The sequence below is a fragment of the Oculina patagonica genome, chromosome 2 (genome assembly GCF_052425735.1).
Source record: "Oculina patagonica isolate OP01 chromosome 2, crgOcupat, whole genome shotgun sequence".
NCBI classification, from domain to species: Eukaryota; Metazoa; Cnidaria; class Anthozoa; order Scleractinia; family Oculinidae; genus Oculina; species Oculina patagonica.
In genome coordinates, this window is record NC_135759.1 from 18,244,140 (window position 1) to 18,268,886 (window position 24,747).

General features: G+C 39.7%; 2 protein-coding genes across 2 annotated transcripts; one reads left to right on the plus strand and one right to left on the minus strand.

Annotated features, from left to right (window-relative positions):
* Nucleotides 1-3,305: 3,305 nt before the first annotated feature.
* On the plus strand, nucleotides 3,306-16,610 carry LOC144641817 (uncharacterized). The gene is made up of 15 exons (XM_078500840.1): nucleotides 3,306-3,324; nucleotides 4,401-4,565; nucleotides 5,708-5,889; nucleotides 6,648-6,890; nucleotides 7,166-7,278; nucleotides 8,069-8,299; nucleotides 8,583-8,695; nucleotides 8,841-9,253; nucleotides 9,900-10,094; nucleotides 11,344-11,570; nucleotides 12,046-12,520; nucleotides 12,837-13,203; nucleotides 13,601-13,726; nucleotides 14,919-15,183; nucleotides 16,016-16,610. The coding sequence occupies exons 3-15, from the start codon at nucleotides 5,812-5,814 to the stop codon at nucleotides 16,485-16,487; spliced, it is 3,318 nt and encodes a 1,105-aa protein (XP_078356966.1). The 5' UTR covers nucleotides 3,306-3,324; nucleotides 4,401-4,565; nucleotides 5,708-5,811; the 3' UTR covers nucleotides 16,488-16,610.
* A 2,983-nt stretch (nucleotides 16,611-19,593) lies between these two features.
* LOC144643265 (uncharacterized) lies at nucleotides 19,594-24,699 on the minus strand. The gene is made up of 2 exons (XM_078502466.1): nucleotides 24,487-24,699; nucleotides 19,594-22,991 (listed from the first exon to the last, which is right to left on the minus strand). The coding sequence occupies exons 1-2, from the start codon at nucleotides 24,659-24,661 to the stop codon at nucleotides 19,744-19,746; spliced, it is 3,423 nt and encodes a 1,140-aa protein (XP_078358592.1). The 5' UTR covers nucleotides 24,662-24,699; the 3' UTR covers nucleotides 19,594-19,743.
* Nucleotides 24,700-24,747: the final 48 nt, after the last annotated feature.

The window sequence follows — 24,747 nt, forward strand, 5'->3', positions numbered from 1 at the left end:
TTCTTAGTTTTTCAATCGACTTTTTTAAATGAGACTAACACAGCTGAGTTGCTTGATTTATTAATTTGAGCAGTTTTGGAGAATAAAGGAACATCGCCATTTGCGACAAATCGGAATTTGGGAGGAGCTTAAAGTCGCGCTCTTTGCACTTTCATCGTGTTAACAGAATGGCAGAATGAACGGCGTACGTAAACACTGTGTAAACATAGTTTAAACATGCTCAGTTTTCTAAGCGAGGATTTTTTTAAAAAAAAATGTATAAATTGAGACAACAACTATAATTTTTTCAGTGTTATCTGTTGTTCGAGTAGATACTACTTTAAAATGAGCCTTATGGTGGACAAGTTTAGTTTAATGGTGCTTGACTATTCTTATCAGGAAACGCCTCAGTTCGAACCCGAGTACCTGTCGGATAGGAAAACACAAATTTCTCTTTAACGGCCGTCGGCTATTCCTTCAGTTCTTGTTTAAAATAGAATGGTACCTTCTTGAAAAATTAACTGAATTAACTGAAAGTTTGTTTGAACCAAACCATCTCATTCTTACCCGGACATGACCATTCTTGTTTGTTTGTTTGTTTGTTTGTTTGTCTGTTTTGTTTTGTTTTTGTTTAATTTTTTTGCTTTACAGTAATGTATAAACTTTTTGACGTTTTTGTGTCTTGAAATAAAGTATCATTTCGTTAAAGGCCTTTGTAAAAGAAAATATGAGGTTCTCGCGAAGGCGATTTTCACATCACAGAAACGAAATAACTTAGGTCGTGTTTTATTGAGACCAACTGTATCAACCACAACCAGTTCTGGTTAATTTGCATGGTTGAACTGTCCCATTAGATCACTTTCCCAACGGTTTTCGGTTATAAGGACTGTTGATAACCGAGGGGCCTGAAGGGGTAAAATGAGAACTGGTATTTGGGCAAATTTTTACTGGGAAAATGGATTTGGGTCACTGGGACTGGGAATCACAAACAAATAAACAATAGAACTAGGACTAAGATTGGAAAATCTGGGAAACGATAAGCTGAGAAATGGGATTTGGACAGAATTTGGGCTGGAAAATGGTTTTTTTATAACCCCTTTTTGGACCCTCATAACCGTTAGGTCGCGCTCTATTTGGATAAACCGTTTTCGATTAATAGGATTGCTTTATATTGATCAATCGTTGTATAAACGGTCTTTTACCTAAGACACTATAATTTTAAGGTTTCTTTCAATTTGAAAGTACAACAGAAACAGTAACTTTATTCGAAAAATGTTATTCTGTTTTCAGCTAGCTAAGAATAAAATGAAAAACTAGTTTCTTTAGAGCTTTCCGCGGGATTTGGACCGTGTTTTTAGTTGGTGGACGCTTGGTGGGTTTTGACTTTTGCCATTAAGCTGGTTGACCGCATCTTTCAAGGCCATGTCTAACAAACGAGGCGATTCTGAAAGAAGGCAATGTTACCTGCTGTTTATTCGCTGAAACAATCACGTGTTACACAGGCGATTTTTGTCGCTCAACTCAATGCAATTTTTGTCCCGCCGAAGTTGCATGAATTCGCCGTGATATCGCGGCTCTAAAATCGCTATAAAATCGCCGCGAGTTTGCGCGCGTGATAACTAGCGGCGATTAAATCACCGCGATATCGCAGGAGTTTCGAACCTATTCGACCTTTGATCCAACTTCGGCGCGACAAAAATTGCATTGAGTTTCGTGACAAAAATCATCTGTGTAAACGAACCTTTAGGTTTCTAGGTTCTTCTCTAGTTTATTTTTCTTTTCATCATTTAGTTCTTCATCACGTCCTCGTTACCCAACAATGCATGGCGACTTGTGACGCTGGTGGTGACAATGCATAGTGACGCTGAGCATTGACCCTTCTTTACTTGATCAACATTTAATTCTCCTTACAAAGCCAATAGTCAAACCGTATACAGCGGAATCTCAATTTTTCGAGCTTTTAAGGGAAACGAAAATTGTTTTGAGAATTCGAGGGTACAATTGCAGTGTTGGACGGATTGAGTTGGGAGAATTGAAGGTTCGAGAGATCAAAGTTTCGATCATACTGTTTTGATCTATTGCCAAATTCTCAGAACTAACTTAAAAACTGACTCAGAAATAATTAATGTTTTTGCAATCACTTATATTTCGATCTGGATGCTAAAGAGGTTACTGAATATAATATGGCCGTAATATTTGTACTCTTTTCGACTTTAGTAATAAGGAAGGATGCAGAATATTATTGACATAGACAGAAAAATCTATAAAATAAAAATCACCGTTGCCTGTGACCTTCGCTGGTACATTTTTCTGCTTATTATTTTTTTGACACCCGGACATCTTTTTGAAGGGTCAAAACGTCCGCCCCTTTTTCTCATGACAGACCGCTCAAGCGAATATTGAGAATTTGTTGGTAGTGAATAATACATAATCATTATAAAAGTGACAGTCCATCACTGTTATTTACTTTCCTTGAGGAACAAATTGAGGTAGGCTTAATACGTTATATTTATTCCACTTAAATTGGGTTTCGTGGAAAGTGCCGCAAATTTTCTTCTAAGGAAGTTTTTGGGAGTTGGAAAGAGTAAACTAACCTAACTTGTTTGCCATTATCATGTCCTTCATTTTAAACTGAAAACTTTCCATTTTAACGATTGCTTTTTCAGTACTTAATCTGTAGGCAGCGGTATTTTTTGCTCTTTCTATGGAAATTTTATCAAGAAAGTAGCACTTTGGAATTCTTATAGCTTATTTTTTTGGCTTTACATCATGTATACTTCTTTTAAGCGTCCTGAAGTTTCCTTTGTAAATTTCTACAATCATTCATGGGTCCCATTCGCTCAACTTGAAATCGATATGATCAAACCCTTTTGAATGAAACAAAACCAACATAGGGATTAGATGGCTTGCGGGGGATGCAAACCTTCCTTCTCCTAACAGGTGACTGTCTAAAATGAAAAGGCCCTCCCCACGCTTTACGTATACATTCATTGAAAGAATTCTTCTCCGCTTAAAGTAAAGCCCCCTTCTTAATAAGCGTGCAGCTTTTCGTAGTACTGTGTGTCAGCGTAATTATCAGTGAACTCAGTGCCAGTAGATGTTGTATATTCAGAACTGAGGAAAAACGACATCTTTGATCGATCGTTTCTGGTGATACACCTGCGAAACGTCTTAACGCGCCAGTGGCTTTATGTGCCTTGGCTTTATTTTTAACAAGGATCAAAAGAACTGTAACTCTAATTTCATATCTCAACAGATTTTTCTTGCTCAGTTCACAAACCGGAGGTCAAATGGGGATTTTGACGCATTTCCTACTCGCAGCTATCTTCGTTTCGTTGCATCAGTGTAAGTAAACCATAATCTAGTTTTCATAAGTTAGGCTTCAAGAGTTTCTTGGAGACATCACGACACCCTGAGATTGCTAAGCTCGTTTCGATACTGTCATCTTGTTCATTTGTGATCAACAAAGCTAATTTAGTGGGGTTAAAATAATAAGAAGAATGATTGAATCGAAAGAAAGCATTCCAAGAAAGGCCCCCACTGCGAAGCTTTTACCCGTGAAATGAATACTCGCGATACAAAGCTTCGCTGTATGGTCGTACAGCCCCCGGGTGACGATGGGTTAGGATGCGAGGTCTTAACACAATCTTTATTGCAAGAAAAAGATAGGTTTGCTTTTAGCATGGCTACAGCAGAACAAAGTTTGAAATCAAAACCATTAGCTCAATGAAAAAATTCTTAACTTGATTGAAGTTCGTCACAGTCTATTGGCAGGTCATGCTGTGCCAAGATGGAAATGCCTGTGTAAAGCCACCGGCTCTCCTCACACGCTTCTTCCGATTTCTTATGAGGGGAGCGGGTGGCTGTACGCATGCTCGAAATCGTTAACTTCACTTCAAATGGCGTACCACTCAGTCTACGTTGTAGCTAAAGAGGCCTTCTTTTAATTGATTGAGTTTGGATAGGCTGAAATACCTTTTGAAAGTGTAAAATTCTTTGCACTCCGTTTGAAGATAGAACGATGTTATGTCTGTGGTAAAACAAAATACTAGTTATCACATCAAGCCAATCACAATGCTTCCAGTTATCGCAATGAACCAATCATCTGACAGCTCAAATATACAAGCGCGGGAACACGCGCGTAACCCAAGTCAAGATTGCATAGTTTTGATAAAGCTCCGAATTGGTCGAAAAAATCGTTTAATCTAATTGGAAGTACATTTTACAGGGCTTTTAACAAGTTAGTGGTTTATTTCAATCTCATAGCTTTTTAATCAAACCCAGGCCTGTCCTACATTTGTCACGAAAGCAGCCCAGGTAAAGGTAAAAAAAATAAAAAAAAATCACTGTAATGTTCGCGGTTGTGCAGTGAACGTAATAATTTTTAAAAATGACCAAGGTGGTATTCATTCCTTTAAAAGGTAAAGCATCGCCAGATGAAAATGGTATTGAAAGCAGTAAAACCCTCTTCTCATCAAACAAACAAGAGGATGTAATAAACGCAAGCAACATTAACCAATATCAAGTCCAGCAAGTGCCCAAGACGACAGCTCAAGACAAATTAAGCAAAAACACGCCACAGAGGGGTGAGTGTTTTTATTAACTAGCTTCGTTCCGAGAATACGATTTCAAACTTCGTGTTTTTGTTGGCTGCAATCAGTATGCAGGTTTTAACAATCAATCTCTGTACTGCTGTGCTGCACACCCGTATTTTGTAATTATTTCTTTTAAAAGAAAAGATTCAGATTAAGATTTAATTATTTCACACTTTTTACAAAAATCATACACTATTTACAGAAAATGCATTAATTAAAATAAGGAAAATATAACAATAATTGGAGCCAAAATAAAATGTGCTCAGTGACCAAAGAAGCATAGGCTATCGTGTTGGTCACTGACACGTTCAAAAAAAAACAGACAAGACACATCAATTACTAGAAACAATAGAAAAAAAGTACAATGAAATATCAAAAGTATGCAAAATAAACATCTCAAAGGATAAAAAATAAATAAGCTATCACAGAATACAAGGAAATTATACAGAAGAGTAAGATTGGGTATATAAACTACACATTTAAAAATGTATAGTTAAAATTGCTTGTAAAAGGAGTTGTAAGGCAGCTTTTAAATTCTGTTGGAATAGTTTTCCAAAGTTTTGATTAAAAAAAAGAGAAAGAAGAGGTACATTTGACTTGCTGATATTTTTTTCATGGCAAGAATTCATCAGAATTCCTGATACTGTATATATTGTCAATTTATTAGTATGCACCTGTTCTATTCCGTTGCGATTATCAATAGGAAGGTGATAATTTTCAGAATAAGGGAACACCTTGCGCCAGCCATTCTTGATCATGAGAACTACATATGTAATCCACTAGTCATCAAGACAAAAAACAGTTAGAGAAAATAAAAAATACGTTTCCTGTCCAAAAGACCGAAGAAAACAACATCAACAACTACAAGTCAATATCACCCCCAAAAAGAATCAAAACAACAACAACAACAAAACAAAACAAAAAAAGACCTTTGATATAAAATGCTCATGCATCGTGGCCAGTGAAAAAGCATTGATATTGCATGCAATTTGAAACAGTTATTAACTAAGTAAAAGCACTGACACAAAACTATGTGTGTTGAAAACGAAATAGTACCTTGTTATGACTTTTAACAGCGAACTGATTTAAATAACTATGGCTATGTAAGTATTTTTTTTTTCTTTCTTTTCGAGGAGGAAGTACTACGGGTGCAAAACGCGCTCTTCCCGCTTTGGCAGCATCAGTTTTAAAAAATCCTAAAATACAAGAAGCTGTTGTGGACAAAGGATTGGAAGTAATGAACAAGCTCGTGGACAAGCAGCTTAGGATTATTGACGAGGCTCAGGAGAAGGCTTCCAACTTTTTAGCCAAAGAGGTGAGCTATAGAATCATATTAGGTGTGTTCATAAAAGTCATTACACCATGCAGCCAATTGCTTTTCCGGCCTCACCTTACGATTTCCGCACATTTGACTTTCGCACTACTGCTCATCTGGTGTAGTATTAAGGCGGCGAGCTTAACAGCGCCGAGGATAATGCCTGGGCATAATATAAACAATTTTGACTTCTATTTTAATCTCATGAAACATCAAAAACATGATTTTAGCACTAACTAAAGTGTTACCTACAGTGGGAGACTGAAAGTCATCGGAAGCCAAAAATATGCATTTTTTTCATAAACCAGTTAAACCAACCATTTCGAACCGATTTCCTTTATTTATTTAACTTTTTTGTATTGTCGTGTTGGTCTTATGATAAAAGTAAGCGGGGTGACGAAGCTTCAAAAACGAAGTGTTAGAATGGAGCAGAACAGTTTGTTTTGGAAAACAGGAAAACCCTTGGTTGGTACTTTGCAAATTCTGAAAATTTTCAACTATAACTGCTTCCGTAAGGAAAACTCAGAGAATTGTACATAAAATGTCAAACATTTGTCGTCCACGTAATAATCATTTACAAGGGAGAAAACACTAATTAGACCTAACTAGTTAGAATTACCAAAAGGGAACGGAGATGGCTTAGATTGGGGATGATTAAAACGGTTTGAAAAAGAGTTAACATACGAACATCAATTTTTTTTTCAAGGCGTGCCATTCAACGACTAAGATGTATTAACACAAGTTTACAATAATTGCAGATTAAACTGGACATCATGCCAGATAAAGGCTGGAGCACCCCAGACATGTTTGTTCCCCCCGGATACCACATGGGAGCGTCGATTACCGATGTTGATAAGACTGAGAAGGAACATGGCGATGTGCCTTACACGTATGCTCCCAACACCGGTCTTGGTTACGTCATGATGAACGGCTGCTACGGAACTAACTACACATCAAATGATCCATGCTACAACGCAAAATATAAATCAACTATCTGCCTCGTAAGAACATGTTTTGCTTAGTTCCTTGCCCTAAGAACATATTTTACTTCTGATATAAATGTTTGGTGAACTGAACTATTTGTACTGCACTGCACTGTATCTTACTATTCTGTACTGTATTGTACTTTACTGGGATGTACTGCACTGCACTGTACTGTACTGTCATTGTAAAGCATCCACGTGCTCACACGACATTCCTCTTTGCTTGTTTTTGCCATCAGCACTTAAATAAATTTAATGACAATTTGATCTTTTGTACCTCTGTTTCTACTCAGAACATGATCGATGGAGCAGCTTTCCTGGGCGTTGGGTTTGATGGTCGAGGAAAGTATAGTCCGGAATCAAGAAAAATGAGCATTGTACAGAGAAACTGTAAAAACAAAGCAACGTAAGTAGAGTAGTAAAATGTCGTACACAAATTTCAGTACAGCTGTGTAACCGAGTTTTCTCATTGACTCAGGCCAGAGTTAACTTACGGTTAATGACTCATTTTCAACCAGAACAAGCCAACTATCCCACTGAATTAACACACTTCGAATAGAGGTCACTCGGGACGCCATCTTGAAATTTTGCTTGTGCACCTTCAGTGTCACGTGACCGCGCAAAAACCATAACAAAGAGTTATTTCTTTGAAGTTTGCCGACTTTCATAACCAGTCTCCTCTACTAACTATGCTCAGGCCAATAATCTAAACGTCGCAAAAAAGATCAACTATTTGACTGGATTAAAACACACGTGATATTTATTAGTTTGACTTGGTCTTTTTGATTATATTCCCATATTACACATGTTGGAGCGATTTTCAATTGAGTGTCGAAAGTAATTACTTTCGTTTGGCCGTACCACGGTGTGTGATTGGATCAAAAATGTCCCGCCATCAGTCCGACCAATCAGATTCAAAATCAATACCAAGCGCAACTTGGTCACGTGTGTTTTCCGCGCTTGGCGTTAACGCTTGGTGCCAGGCCACGTGCATCTGCTCCCATAGTTCATTGTGATTTCGTTTGTTAGGATATACGGGTTATTACTATTTCTTTGATTTTTTTTATGACACCCATTTGAATACCACTTGAATCCAAAGCGTGTTCATTTACGTTTGGGTGACTTGATGTTGCCATGGTTACTAAAGACGGAATTCCGCACATGTCACACTCCTTTATTTGTTTGTCGAATTCTAGGTATGATGACCTCGATGTTCCTGACACAATGAACGTACACGGTATCTACGATACTTCAGCATTCATGCTGACTTTTGAGAGCCGAGCGGAATATCGAACCTACATACAACAAGAAGCTGGCGTCTCCGGCTCTCTATTTGGGTTTTACGCCGGAGTAAAGGAAGCTTATGGCAGCTCTGATTCCGGAGCAAGCCAAACATTCCTGTCAGTTCTCGACGTAGATGTGGATAGGTACGGTTGTATTGAAAGTTTCATTATTAGAATATAACGCGCACGCTGATTGGATGGTTAAGTGATGTGCATGAGACAGTATTGTAAAATAAATTCTAACCCCGCTATGTACAGTCCCCCGCCCGACTCGAATTCACACAAAGTTATATTTATGCGCACTATTTTTCAAAGTGACAATCATTTGATGTTAAACTACTGAGCGTTATCGACTGTCCCTGCACACCTTTAGGTATAAGAATAACTTCTATCCTTGCTTTACTTTTTATTTTCTATTCATTTACAGGTATGAAATTTTCATGGACGAGGTAAAACCTCAAGATTTGAGTTTGAGTTTTCTGCGAGAATTTATGAATCTTCCAAGTTCCTATTTTGATCCCGGTGCGCCGCTACAATATCGTAAGTGAAGAAATTTTATGATTTGGGGTCGCAACCAATTATAATACGCGGATTACGCATATTATAATTGTTGCGCTTTCTTAAGGACAAGAAATAGTCTTTTCAGCATTGTTCTCACCTTCTCGCTAATTATTGTTTCTTACAGAAAATTTCATCCAGCGTTGGGGAACACATTACATCAAATCTGCAAAGTTCGGCGGTCAACTTGAAATACGGAAAACAAAGACAGCTGACCAAAGTGAAACCAAATCGCAGTTTGCCGAGAAAATGGAGGTGGAATACAAGACTCTTTTCGCAAGCGTTGGAGCAAAATACAGCAAGGAGGGTGGATATCAACAACGAGAACAAACCAAAACAACTTCTACCTCAATAGTTGCTCAAGGTGGAAGTCAAGATATTGCGTCCATTCTTTCCGATGTTTATTCGCCAACGTTTAAAAACGAGTTTAAAGAATGGCTGCAATCCATTCCTCAGTACCCAAAGGCATTTAAGTTCTTAATGGGATCCATTACTGATCTGGTGAATTTCCGCGCGAGTGATTTGTTTCCGGACGAAAAAGTACGTCGACATAAAAATAAATAAAAATTTAAAGATTGCTTAGTGGGAGGCGTGGTGGTTAATGGTTAATGATTTTAAAATGCGCTGGACTCCGGATCGTGTAGTCATTCTGTTGTGTTCTTGAGGAAGACAATTCATTCTAATAGTGCCTCTCTCTACCCAGTATATAAATGGGTACCAGTTAACTTAATGCTGAGAGTAACCCTGCGATGAACTAGCATCCCATCCAGGGGGGAGTAAAAACATTCTTAATTGCTCCTCGGAAAAGATGGCAGGGTACTTCAACGTACGATTAGTCAAATTAGGGGGAGCGCCCTCTTAATAAAAGGTTGAGCGTGAGGCCAAGCGCTTAACCCGGTAAAAACTTAGCTGACTGCAACACCTCCTGAGCGATTATGTGCCGCATGGCGCGATGAGGTCTAAGCAAAGCTAAAAATCACAATAATCTAAAATAGATTTACAGAGTTGCATGAGGCATGACAATGAACTTTCTTGGTTAATAATTGCAAGTCTGTAACTGCTTTTAAAATTTGCCATATAATTGCTATCTAATGTACTATTTCTGTACAGGACCATTTATGTGAACTAACCAGCTGGGCATGAGGTGAGGGTAAATGTTTTCAAAAGAACTTCCTTCAATTTTTAGGTGATTTGGGGATGTGAAGGAAGGGCAGCCGATATGGAGACAGAAGAAGACGGTAGAAGATTTTACTACACGTATCCAGTGAAAGGAAAGAAAACCAAAGTGTACTGTGTGTACGACAGCCGGAAAAGCCTGGAAACTGCAATTATGGAAAGGAGAACTAGTTTGAGAAGAGCCATTGAAATCTACATGGAGGAGGTAACGTGGAATAGAATGGAAATATTTTTCACTCTAAATTTCCCTGACGCTATTCAGTAGAATATTTAAACAGCGTATGAATAATTAGTTTGAGCATTAATTATTTTAATGCCGTTTCGTATGTCCCAGGTTCGAAGGTCAGCAAAAAAGTTCAGTGGTTATAACATAAAACATTTTAATTTCTGAGAACATGTACACTTTTCAACGTTGCCGACATCTTGCAACCTCGGGGTCAAACAACAGGTCTTCCTGCGCATGTGCGCAAAAACTACCGTAGTAGCAGGGGGACCCTAGCTAGTGCCATTACAGTAATTTACAACAGAGCTTTCTGTATTAAAAGTGCTGTGGAATTTGAAACAGCCACTGCTCCTTGCGCTACTTAGGTCGCTGCTCACACATAAAAATATATCGCATTAGTATATACTCAAACAGTGGATAGCGTTTTTGGTGCCCGCTGATTGGCTACTCAAGCTCCGAATATCCTTTGCTATTCACCTCCGAGCAACTCGCGTGCGAAAACTGTACTCGTTAACGTAATTAACAAGTCAAAAGTCATCCTTTCGTTTTTTATTATCTCACTGTTTGAGTATATACTAAAATAACTATATTCACCTCAGTGTCGGTGGCTAGTGTTGGATATGTACCTCGCCAGTAGTTGTTAATTATACTGCTGACAACAGATTGTGCTGCCAGAAAGAAATAACCTGCGATAGACTAGGCGATTACTTCCAGGAGGAATGACAATACTCTTGCTACCCTTAACACCTCGGTAGTACTGAGTTTCGGATTGTGGTTGCAAGCCTTCAAGATACCGGCGTTCTGTCAGTAGCGCTTGTTGGGGCTATGTCATGCAATTTTAGGCAAATTCGGCACTAACCAACTGGTCATAGAATTAACTGAAATATCAAAATGACGATTTAAAACTGTAGAATAGCTCAAAGAAACACAGAAAGGCCAAAAGGGGGCATGGATGGACAAAATTTGAGAAGATTAAAACAGATTTCGTTTGGGTAAACTTGAGAAACGTCTACCCGACTTTTTTCAAGTTTATTTCAATTTGTATTAAAGTGCCATTTACAATGCTCAAAAATCAGCCTTGTTTGTTATATGTGGTCGTGTTTTTGCCAAAAATGACTTTTGCTCTGCCAAATAGAGTTTACAGCTCATAATTAACAAAAATAAATAAAATTACCTAAAATGCCCTGACCTAGCCCCTTCGGCAGTTCGCTCATACTGCATCTGCCTACAGGGTCCCATCTCTTTGTCTGATGTGAAACTTGAGCGATGCACTTCCAGAAGAGGAGACCATTTGCAGTTAAGTGACTCTTGGGCGGCTCAAGCAGCGCCAAAATGGAAAGAACTCATCAATAGCGGAGCGCTGTATCAAGTGACATTTGACATGTTGGATGACTTGATTAACCCACTGCATGACGCGTTCAGTATCAAGAGAAACATGACGAGGAAACTTCGTTACAGGTACCCTTTAGCAATGTTGGCATGAATTACGTCGTAAAAACTCCTTTTACATTTTTGGCAATTACCAGGTACGGAGCTTTGTAAAAATGCCAAGCAATAGCTTTAAAAGGTAACCTGACAAACAAGAATTGCTTAACATTGCGCGACGAAGAAAGCTGAGTGTGACGAGGAAAATTTGTCTTAAGTTCAATCCCTCCGATCGTGAATTTAAATTTCCCGCTCGTATGGTTATCGGAAAATTTCAAAAGCTCCCTAGGGTAACTTGGAGCTCTCAGTTTTCGCCATTGTCAACAGTTGGCCGAATAAGTTTAAAATCATCACTAAAGTTATCACCGGTTGAGACGCTTTTTTTGAAATATAACCGCGGTTGGATGCTTGGATTCTCCTAACGTTTCAAGAGAAAGCGTTAAAAAGAATTAAATTTGTCGAGGTTATTAATTTTTCCAAACAAATCTTTGCGTTTTCCTTGAAACAGAAACGGGGAGTGGTACACAAGCGATGAAAACAATGTCTTTCACCTGTACAGCAGTTTTGGTGAAAACGCGAAGAACATGCACGGTCAGAAAATATCCATATTTGGTCTTGCGTTGTCGTACAAAGAGCAAGATGGCAGCCTTATCCTCGACGAGCAAGATTTCAAATCTGCCAAGGCGATCTTTCCCTCGCTTTCTCCTGATCTTAAAGGACTCCGCCTAGCTCGCATTGAAGCGTTAGATAGAACGACTCTGGCTAAACGAGCAGAAACTCCCACGACCCCACCCCCAAGAGTACCGTGCCAAGCCAAATGGTCTAATGCCCTTCGTATGGAGCTTGTAGATATGGAAGGCAAGTGCCTACATTTCACTGCTGCCTCGAGGGGGACGTTTTATGTGCTGTTTTCTGCCGTGCCGCGGAAAGAAGGAAAGCGTTATGTTGTCGAAATATCGCCTTCAAAAGTTACGATATTCAAGGTATGTCTTGCTACCATCACCTTTAACTGCCTTATAATTATAAGTCAATAATCAGCCGAATCAGTGTCGTTAAATTCGCCTTTTTTATTTTTATCTCATTATTTCCTTTATTCTCATACGAAGTCCTTGAATTTGAGCGCCGCAAAAAAAAAGCCGTCGGTAAGATCTTATACCCAAAAATTGTTGACTCACTCTTGAACAGAAGGCTTCGTTCTCGCTCGCTATTGCATAAAAGTGGCTTGAACTGACTGACCGATCAACTGATCGACCAACTTTTGTTTCCATAACTTGTCTATGCCGATCATTCTCGATCCAGGGCAGGGCTGCAACAGCAGACTCACCATCCACGTCTGATGTGAACGCGGTGGGTCTGGGTGAGACCTCCCTGTACGAAGCATACTTTGTCTGCATCACCATCTCTGGACAACGGTCCCTGATCGAGTACGGTAAAAGCAAAGGCACCAGGGATACTGGCAATGTCTACCTCAACATGGTTGACAACAACAGAGGTTTTGATGTTCGATTTTACACCTTTGGCAATAACCAGAACCAAGCAAAAATCATGGACGCTCACATCGTGTCGCGCAAACGAACCAAAATGATTTGCAAAGGAAATACGGTGAAGGATGCTAAAGAGAACTTATGCGCTCAGGGCTGCCACAGAACTTGTGATCCATTTGAAGGTAAAGTGTATCTTTGATAGGAACTGACTAAAGGTATTGCTTTTTGTGTTTCTAAGCACTTTGGCTGGCTTGTGTGCGTGAATGAACGACCAACCGAGCGAATGAGTGACTCTAAGTGAGTGAGTACGTGCTTGAGTGACTGAATGGGTGAGAATGCATTCTCGAACGAACGAGCGTGCGAACGAACGGACGAACGAACGAATAAATGATAAAATCACTGGACATTCCTCGCTGCTGCTTTGACTGACTGACTGACTGACTGACTGACTGACTGACTGACGAATGTTCAGACAGACGTAAAGTTTCGTATGTGAGTTGTTATTGGAAAAATCGTGCCAAACATTCCGGAAGTTACTTATTTTTTTAATTTTGCAATGTATTCAATACCTCGTTTCAGGCTGCACCAAGAAGAAAAATGACAAACAGTGCAATAAATGCCGCGTGGCCAAGAAAGCCGATGTCAATCAATGTCTGGAAGAATGCGCGTCACCAAACATGATAAAAGAGGATAAAACATGCGTGGGTAGGTTTAAGCTTTTGGAAGCAAAGCCATTAGATCTAAAAGGAACTGTTGTGTTGCGTCGCGATCGGCGGCCAGCAAAAAATTAACTACATGTAACTATCAACTTCATATAGGTAAATTACCGTACTTAGCTAATCTGGAAAACCGACGTTCCGAACGTTAATTTGCGTCTACTTGCGTCTCCGTTTGACCAGAACTTACGTGCACTAATGCGTTGACTTGCGATGACTTGTGTTCACTTCGATGGAGATCAAATTTGCATGCAAGTCAGCGCACGTTTTTACCGTTTGGCCACCCAACGCAAGTCCACGCAAGTTAGGCTTGCTGTTTACTTCAAGTACTGAATTTCAGCGCGCGTAGTAGCATTGAAATGGATCTTTTGAAAACATGCGTGCACTTGCAAGTAAACTTGCGAGGCCGTTTGGCCACCCAACGCAATTCTGTACGCAAGTTCAAATTGCGGCTACTTGCGTCCACCTTGCGTCGCCTTTTGGCCAGGCCTTTTTTATTATTATGGTTTCTCCCTTATTTTTCTGCTTTCTGAGTATAGACATTCAGTGACAAACTCATGACAAATATTCCGGTGAAGCATTTGTTGAAAACCACGTTCCTTATTTTTCGAAAGCGTTTGTTGGTACCTTATTCTTAATTATTTTCGCGATTTTTGCGTTTTTAAAATAATCGCGAAATTTAATACGCGCCAAAAATTACATTGCGCGAAATTTAAACACGCGAAAATTAATACCATGTTTTATATCGAAACAATAATTTTAGGACCTATAAGTAACTATCCTTGAGAACATCGTTCCGTCTTGTTTTCGACTACCACTCTGCCTCTGATAACTGTTTTCCTCAGCTTGTATATCGGCCTTTGTGTATTTCTAGTAGTTCCTTAGTATTTGACGACTGATCCAGAAAACACTGACAAAATCGCGAAATTATACACTTCTGCTCTATTTTTTCTTGCAATTGCGAAAATTAATACTCGCGAAATTCGTCTCCCGAATTTTCGCGAAATTCAGAGTACGCGCGAAAATTAGAAAGAATAAGGTAATCAGATAATAATCGACCCTATTATAGCTAGCCAATCATTTATTGCAATCCCAGCCCCCCCCCCCCCCCCCCCCCACGAGATTGCGATGCGATAAACGCAAAACACAAACTCACTTGGAGTGTGTTTCCTCATTCACAGAATCCTATGATATTAAAATCGAAGACGGTCTTCGGTCTGCTACTGCAGACAGAGACCTACCAGGATTTGAAGAGCAGACCATATGCTTTTGGCTGAAGCTTGTGGACAACTGGAAAGCTCCGTCTGGCAGCGGCGTGAGACTTATTCACGCCACTATGGTGGCAGATGATTGGGAAACCACCGGGCACATCAACAACGACTTTTATCTCACAGGCACAGCCGACAGTATTTCTCTTCAGTACTCGCGCCGTAGACTACGGGCAAAGTAAGTTTTAAGTAGTAGATAAAATATGAGCGGGAGATCTGTATGGGCGTTTACAATGGCGAGCCGATAGGCGAGCCATTGTAAAATCTGTATCAAAAGTTAATGAATACTTATTAGCTGAGCAGGAGTTTGTATCAAAAGTTAATTCTATTGTTTGATTTGTATTGGGGTTTACAGTTGTGTACATGTGATCTGAATACAGTGCTGGGATTGGTTTGCACCCTCATGAATATTTAATTAATTTTACAATTATAAATAAGTTTTACCCCAACTGACTTCGAACTGACTCTTCGCCTATTCTTACCTTTTTACGCTTGCTGCTCGCCTTGATTTCGCAAATCTTTGGTTGACTGCTCCAGGCGTTGTCGTGACAGCCGGCGTTACGCACGGGATTTTACGCACGCAAGTAGGTACTTGAATGAAAAATCCCACCAGCCACGCAGGCTGCTTTGTCGTCTTAGCGCCTTGAGCAGGTCCTATTTTATAAACACTGCCACATCAAATCAACACAGAAAGCGCGTCGAGAGAAGGGTGGGGGTGATAAATCCCATTTCCCAGCCTATTGTTTGCCCAAAATTTTGTCCTAGTCCCAGTTCCAGTCCCTTTCTATGTTTGCGATATGCAAATCCCATTTTTCAAGAGAAAATTTTTTGAATCCCAGGTCCCATTTTATCCCTTCAGTGCCTTTCAGTGAAAGGCTTACACTCGGCTGCCGAGTAATCAATAGCTGATTATCTCAATAAAAGGTTTTTGCGCTCGAAAGTCATACAATAAGCCCCTTATTTGACCTTCAACTAATTGCATCATCTACATTTGCATTCATTACTTGTAGTCAGAACCTGAATGTGCTGCAGGATAAAACTTGGCATCAAGTGTGTTTGGTATGGTCAAGCAGAACACAGGTCTGGGCCATATACGTGGACGGTAAGAAGGGAAATTCTGGCCTCTATCCCTTCAGAGCCACAACTGCGTGCGCTTTGTACCTGGGCGCAGCGCATGTTTCAACATCTTCCAACAAACTGCTACTCTCTCAAGTAAATGTATGGGATCGAGTCCTTACAAGCCAGGAAATCGCCGAATTCTCTACAAAATGTAATGAAGGTGTGGGTAACGTGAGGTCATGGGCGGATTTGTATGACAAGAACGAGAAAACGCTTTATTCCAAACCTTCTTCGTGCAAAGCTAAGAATGCAGCGCCGCCGGAAGCTCAACCAGCTCCAGAAAATCCAACTCCAAGTCAGGCCGATCAAGCGGATCCAGCCACAAATTCTCCCAAGATGCACAACCGTGCAAATAAGGAGTAATTACTAGAGGCGTGCGCCTAATAAAATTTAAAGCCGCCATTCAGGTTGCCGGATCATTTAACTTGTATTTTCTATACCCAGCGTGCTTTTCTTGATTGACTGTCAAAATTAATTATGCATGTGTTTTGGTTTTGCGCCTGTTGAGCTTAAAGCATGCGTAGTTGTCAATCAGAAGCTAAAACATCTTATATTCCTGCGTATAACATCGAGTTATTCTTCTTCATTTATGGTGGATTCCCAAATAAAATAAAGGGGCAGGGATGCTGGTTTGAAATTTTGAAAAGAACCCTAAAAGAGACAAATCGTGGCGTGGCTCAAGATTTGCTTGACCCCTGAAAGATACTGGTTTACTAAAAAGAATAATTCATGTCTGTATACTTATTCATGTGGAACCCTAAACGAGATCGTGACGGCTAAAAATATTTTCGTTTTGTCATAACACCCAGAAGTCGGACATTTACACCCCTAAGCGAGACGATTATCATCCCCGCCCCCTTCATATGGGAGTACCCCCACCCGCTCTCTCCCTGCGGGACTTGATTTTAGATGTATAACATTCCTAAAAAAAAAAACAGTTCTAGCTACAATTAATCATTTTAATGTTAGTCATTGACGATCATGAATACCAGTGCTACAGCTTTTAGGGCCTTAACCTTAAAAGTCTCAAGAGACCCTTGTCTGGAAGATCATTTTACAGGAAAACTTTATTTAGGTATTATTTCATCGTGCTGACACATTATATATTCTTTTTGCACTGACGTTTGCTGAGAACCACATCGGGGCAGGTTCAGTTGATTGTCCAAAGACAGGTATACTTTTATGCATGTTTGATTAAATTTTGCGTTGGCCAAGCTCTATAACAAATAGGCTGCGATCTCGAGGTTATAGATTGAAATCCATAGAAAATGATAACTAGCAGTCTAACTATTTTAACATAACCCAGTGGCTGATCTGCTTACTCAAAGAGTATTAAGATATCATTTTTGATGAATTGTTCTTATAGCTTCTCGGCCAAAATGATTGTGAAAGTCCGGGAGCATTCTCCAAGGGCCTTCTTTTGCCTGATAGCGGCTCGCCGCAGACGAACACTACCGCGTTATGTGTGGTCAATTTTAACCAATCTGAATCGAGAAAATTTCGCCTTGAGCTATAACAATCGATAGACAGCAACTGTGTAACGAATCATATTACGAATGTGCTAATGAACTGCAGATGGGTTAATCATAGCAAACAGACTACATTATCAACCTATCAAAAAAGTGCGGTTTTGGCTTGCGTGCGTTTTCCGCGCTTTTAGCTCTCCAGTTATTTTGCTTTGAGTCGCGAATAAACCATTTAAGTCCAGGATTGAACTTGACGCAAGTATTGGTTAATATTGTTTAATAAACACTCCATGTACAACTGGATTTTTGGCTATTTTCATAATTTATATTTGACAGAATCACGTATGTTTTGGAGAACTTTGATCATTGAGGACACTTTGTGACGCTTATTATAAAGCGCGTGCGTCTCATAAGTGTTCAGTCCTGGATATATCTGTCTTCAAAAGTAGATAAAGCGATAGTCCAGACGAACGACCGAAACCAATTGATAATAATCAACTAATAATCATCGATTAGTATCGATTGACCGATTGGTTTGCGATCGTTAAAATTTATCGATCAGTGATTCCGGACGTATTTTGGTGCCGGTCAAGGGATCAAATACATAACTAAAAATAATGCGTGATTTGAGTCGGCGACTGTTCCCGTATTTATCCTGTGGTTACTGTTCTTTTTTTTTTTTTTCAAGAATCAGGATCAGTCATAAAAAACTTCTCCCGTTATTGAAACGACTTAGTTTCCGTTGGGGCGCAAGCTTACTCACTCGTGTGACTCGCGTTATACTATGATGTAAGCTTTCATGTTTATTACCAATTCCTTATGTCACTTACAGAAACTGATCCGGTCAAACTTAATTTCACTACACATTATTCAACTCATTATTTGTCAAGTTTGCTTTAACTTACTAAATGAATAAAATGATTGACATCTTTCAAAAGAAAACAATAGCAAAGTTTACGCTAGAAAACGGTCACATGTACACTCTCGTTTAGTAAAACATATGATTGCAGGACACTTGATAAGTCTAGCTACAGTAGTGGAACTCGCGAGTAACAACCCAACTTTTTAAGAATCTGTTAGGTAAAAATTGCCGGTTGGACACCTTCTATGTGAGAGACTCTTTAGCCTAAAATTTGGAAAAAAAATTCTTATTTTCTGAAATGGTTTTAAAATGATTACTTTTAAGGAAATAAGATACCGTATTTACTCGAATAAGCGCCGCCCCCGAATAAGCGCCGCCCTCAAATAAGCGCCACATTAGGGACAAAAAAGTAAATAAGCGCCGCCCGCGAATAAGAGCCGCAGTCCCGACGCAGCTCTTATTCGAGGAATTCCGTTTAACTAAAACCAGCCCTACAATGCAACTCTTAAACAAACTTGGACATTTCTTTCCATCAAAAGAGATGTTTTTCAGTTCGCCCATTAGTTTTTTTATCCAACATTCTTACAATACGTGTTCTGTAAATGTTGTGAAGGCCGCGAACTTTGTCAGGACGGCTAGCGCTACTTCTCTCTTCAGCAAGAGACAAATACTGACAATCAAAAGACGCTATTTTCAATTACTGTAAAAAATTAGATTCTTTGAGGCGTCCAAATTTTAAATAAGCGCCGCCCTCAAATAAGCGCCGCACTTGAAGCCCGAAAAATTTAATAAGCGCTTATTCGAATAAATACGGCAAGTCAACATTCTGGATCCTCTTTGGAGACACCTAAGAGTCTTATCACTCCAGCTATAATGTAAATGCCAATATCGAAAATCATAAAATGTTATTATTGATACAATCACAAAGTATAAATAAAATGGTATGAACCACTAAAAACCTTATGAACAACAATGTAAATTTTTCTTCAGAACAAAGAACCAATTGAGAACCTAAATAGCCTAAATTTGTGCTAATTATCGTTTATGTAAGAACCTGTTTAGGCTAACTTGGGAAAATGAAAGGTTCTTACTCGAGGGCTTTTACTGTATTTCATGCGGTATGCTCACGAAATCCAATGCTCACTTAACATTCAAGATAATATGCTGCTAAGTGACAAAATGGTTGATTAAATGTTGATTTGTTTAGCAATGTTTTCATCTAGTGTTGAATGGAATTCAAAACATGCTTGATTAATTACATGAGCCCATCTCCATAAAACCATCTACTTTATCATTGCCCAGTGTTTGAGTCATCAAACGTTCCATACTGTTCATGTCCATTCCTGGCCAGCGCTGACGAAGGGGAATCTTCTTGGAGAATTGGTGCGTGTTGCTCGTTACCTGCCCTTTCATCAACATTAACAAGCGCTTCTACTGCATGTGACCTTCCAAGAAGTGCAATTATAGAAAGGACTATCCCACATAGAAGAATCAAATTCACCGTCACAAGCATCCAAACAATACCATCAGAGGATTCTGGGTTCAAAGCTGCATATCTGATGTTCATGAAAGAAAAGTGAAGCGTCAAAAGAACCAAGGCCTCTGCTATGTTTTCCAAGGGAATCTTTTGGTAGGAATCGACGAATGGCCTGAATAAAAGCTGGAAGCACAAGGAGACCAACAATACAAAACAAACTGCAATCGTCTGAAATGACGATACACGTGTGATGAAAGAAAGCGAAAAAGCGATTAACATACGCCTTACAAGAAAAAATATCTCAAAATAGGAACGGAATTCTTTCTTGTATGGTAGGTAGATAGAACCTAGCCAACTATCCAAAGTTTCTTGTTCTTGTGGGGGCAGTTGGTTTCTTGTTTTAACATTATTGAACCGCAAAAGAGGTAAGAACACTCCAAAAGGGACACCAATCACGTAAAGTACCAACGCAAGCCAGCCTAGCACCTGCAGGATGGTGTACACATGACCTTTACACTCCATCCATGGTGCCTCCCTTAAGTAATGGTTACTGTTGTCCTCGCCGCAGTGAGCCAAAACAGCAGCCGTCTTCTTGACAATGGGAAAATAGGTGAGGTTTAGAGTTAGAATGGAAAGTTGTAAACAGGTATTCCGTAAACGAAATCGCCTTTCTCGCAAATTGCTATACCTAAGAATAACACATACGAGGTAGGCCAGCCCAAAATACAACCAAATAACCAAGATACAGATTCCAGGAAGAAGAATAAGAGACACAAGCTCACCGATTGGTGTAAACAATCGAGAAATCAAACAAGCCAATCCTGAAAAACGCAGGTTAAACACATTGCCGATGTAGCGCTGAGTTTCAAGAACTTCAACCGGCCAGATATCATTGTTGGAAATCAAAGCATCCAGGGTTTGGAAATAAAACACACTAATCTTCAGAATTCCTCGTGCACCTTTACCTCTTCCAGCCAAACCGACAAAGAGAGCTATTGCGTTGAGTTCAAGCAGCCAACCTGGAATAATTCGAAGCATGGCCAAAACCGCCAAAATAACAATTTGCAAAAAGACCAGTACAGTGGAAAGAAACCGTTTCTTTTCGTACAGAAAAAAGGCAAGAATTAACAATGCCATGGTAACGACAGCGAGTGCAGCCAAGATGTAGACACTGGTCTTAGTTTTGGGGCAGGCGTAGCAACGGATCCCTTGTTTGTAATAACCATCTTCACAGAGTGAACAAAACCGATCTTTACTACCTGTAAGACAAATACACGACTTCTCGCAAACGGTAGATGGTCTGATGCTTTTCTTGTTTTCCTCTTTGTCCCATTCGACCCAACAGTCACAAGCGCCCGTTGGGTTGCATGATGTCTTTTCTTGGGGACTTGTACCCAAAGCATTTGAACAGTCAACAAGATGAGTCACGTTGTCATCACGTGATGATGGCCAATATCCTACTTTGAGCACCATGTTCTGAGCAAAAAGCGTGTGATTCTTGCCACCTGTCTTGCACACCGCGCCTCCCATGCAAGGTAGGCAGGTTCCGCCTGAGCCATAGTATCCAACATCACAAATGCACAAACGGTAATGGTAATAACTAGGATCTAACACCATCAATCCCTTGTTGTAGCTGAGACGAGCATTAGGACACTTGAAGTTATCAAAAGGATCTCTGCGAGTCAAAGTTGTTAAATCGGCCGTCATGTAGCTGGGTAAACTTTCTCTTTCCTCGTCAGTTCCATGCATGTGAAGATTCATTGAAACGTCAAGGACTTCCAAAGATGGTAGGGTCGTGAAATAATATGGGATTTGTCCTGAAAGGTTGTTCGCAGACACATAGAAATCATGGAGAAAGAACAGGTTATTATAGAACTGAGGAAACTTTCCAGCCAGACTGTTGTTTCTCAAATCTACAGAAATCAAGCTTTTCAATTCCCACAGCCTCGCCGGGATTATGCCAAAGAAATTGCAGTCGCTGATGTTAAGAATACGCAATGATTCGTTAAGTGGTTCCATCGCCTCTAATAGGGCATTGAAATTCATAGTGAGCTGTTTATTGCTAGCAAGAGTCAGAACCTCCAACGAACTGAACTTAATTCCTTCTTCTAACGATGATAACTGATTCCCACTAAAGTCGGCAATTTGAATCCTTGGTATTAAGCCAATGCTCTTAGGGATTTTTCCAGAAAAATAGTTATTTGCTAGGTTTAAATGCCATAAGTTTGTCATGTTGCCCATTGTTGATGGAATGGATCCAGTAAAATAATTTCCTGGCAAAAGACACTCGATCATTGCAGGAAAGTACAATCCAAACTCGTCAGGTAAGGGTCCGTTGAGTCCAGCGAGTGAGAGGTGCATGTAACTTAAAGATGACAGGTTGAACAGGTTTTCAAAGCCGCTCCTTAAATATGTCGCAGTTTCAAGGTCCAAATACCAGAGCTTTTTCAGCTTTGAAATACTCTTCGGTATCGAACCATGCAATTTATTTTCTCCAAGGCTGAGAACTTGTAATTCCGTCAAATTCCCAATGTCCTTTGGAATTTCTCCCTCGAGACCTATTCCCTTTTGACAGCAAAGTTGAATTTTTACCAACGACTTCATACCTGACAAAATTTCTCCAGGAATTCCACCAGATAACTTGTTGAAAGCAAGGTAAAGACGTAATACAGTAGTCATATTGGCAAACAAAAATTCACTCAGGTGGCCTGACAACCCGTTGCCACCAATGCACAGGCCCTGCAAATTACGCAACTTCCAGAGGCTTCGTGGAAGAGTCCCAACTAAGTAGTTGTTTGACAAAGAGATACTGATGATGTGTCGACTGGTGTTTTCACATGTAATTCCAAACCAAAAGCAGTGTGGTACTGATTCATTTCCCCAGTGTGTGTTGTTGAGCCAATTGTGACCAGCTGTTTGGTTGAATATCTCCATGAGCACATTTCGTTCTTGCTGAGGTGTAAATGTTGTGTCCAACGTGGTGTTTGGGATCGGAATCTCATGCAAACAGCCATAGGCAAACGTATCATCGTAGTTCAATGGGATGAGTTTCTTTGCCACAGCTAACAAAAACAAAATAAACAGAAAGTAAGTAGTAATCTAGAACTTAACTTTTAAATCACTTCCTACTATAAACTGACATCACTTTTATGAAATAAACTTTGTAAAGTACCATTTTTGTGAGGCTCATGATCACCGTTCCAGTTCTGAGAGACGATTGAAGTTTAACCGAGCGTCGAAGCCGCGAGCTGCTAGGGAGGGGGGGGGGGGGGGCTGGTTCATGTCCCCACTTCCTCAGGAAATTTTTATTTTTTTAGGGTCTCGGAAATGCCATTTCCCGAGTTTTCCGGGAACAGTTTCATAAATCAAAACATGTCAAAACGCCGTTCAGTTTGTCAAACAAACATGACCAGGTTTATCTTGATAAACGTACATGTGTTATTAGACGTAGAAAAATTACACGACTTTACCCTTTGCATTTCTTCTATAATGTAAAAAAAAAATCTGGGAAATTCTGGTACAAAATAGCGTAAAGGCAGATACGCCCCTGCTGACATTTTTTTGGCTGATATTTTTAGCACTTCGCTTGCCAGTTACATCATTCAATATCTTTACATGAAACGGGTTCGCAAGCAAAAACAGACGAAAATCGCTCAATTTGACTCAAAACATTCAGGATTTCAACAGTTTCAAGCAAGAATTAGAAATTTTCACATTCTTCTTCTGAATCATCGTTTTCTTCTTAAAGCAGGATATTTAAGCTGTTTTGTTAAAAAAGTTGTTGATCAGGACAGGGTTTTTTCATTTGCTAGGCTTCTTTCGATATATTAAAATTCAGCTAGGTAGTGAGGCCTAGAGGACACAAACAAAAGAAATTTTACAAGCATGTTTATTCAAGCTGAATTTTAATATCTCGAAAGAAGCCTTACGATATTTGTGCAAAATTAATGGGAACATTGTCTTCCGTCCCAGAAATCGCGAATATTAATCTGTCATTTTCTGTCTTGTTCTTGGGAAATTGGAAAGAAGAAGGTACCAAAAGATTGGCTTCTAATAAAGATCACCGTGCTTCTCAATCTGTACCAATCCCCTTTACAAGTACGCCTCTACTCATGTCTGCTTGTAGCAAAGAACTCACGCAATATGCATATGTGCTGACTAATCTATTATCGAAAATTCTTGGAAACAAGGACGGTACATCACGGTACATCACGAAAGAATCTTCGCGGTGAAGACTTTATTCATACGGGCCAATCAACAAATGTTCGAAACGAATCCGGGGAAAGTAGACAAAGTAAGAAAGTAAATCGAAACAAATAGAAACCTTATGCCGGGTGTGTAAAATGCCTACTACGCACACCATACGACTGAAACACTTCGCTGAACAATATCGTCGACTCCTAGGTCTGATGTCCCGGGCGAACAAGACTGCACGAAATAACATCTCTTGTTTCTGGATCTGGATCAGTTCTGCTAAATTAAAGATGCTCTTTCCATCGGCGTCAGCTAATGGACTACCCAAGCAAAATAAAGTCGAGAAAACTTTGATTTACTTACCAGCATTGTTTTCTATCTCTCCACCAGATCTCAACGTGTTTACACGATTTTCTTTTGACAAACTGTTTCTATAAAGTTTGAGGGAATGGAAATCTTTACAGAAAACACTGAAAGTCAGAGCAGTAAATACACCAGCTAAAAGAAAACCCGATTTCAATGAACATCTTCGTGCCATGGCGCAAATCGAGATCGAGAATCTACAAGTACTGAAACTGTTTTACCCGGAAGACCGGAAAAGACTCATTTACATTTCCGGTTTTG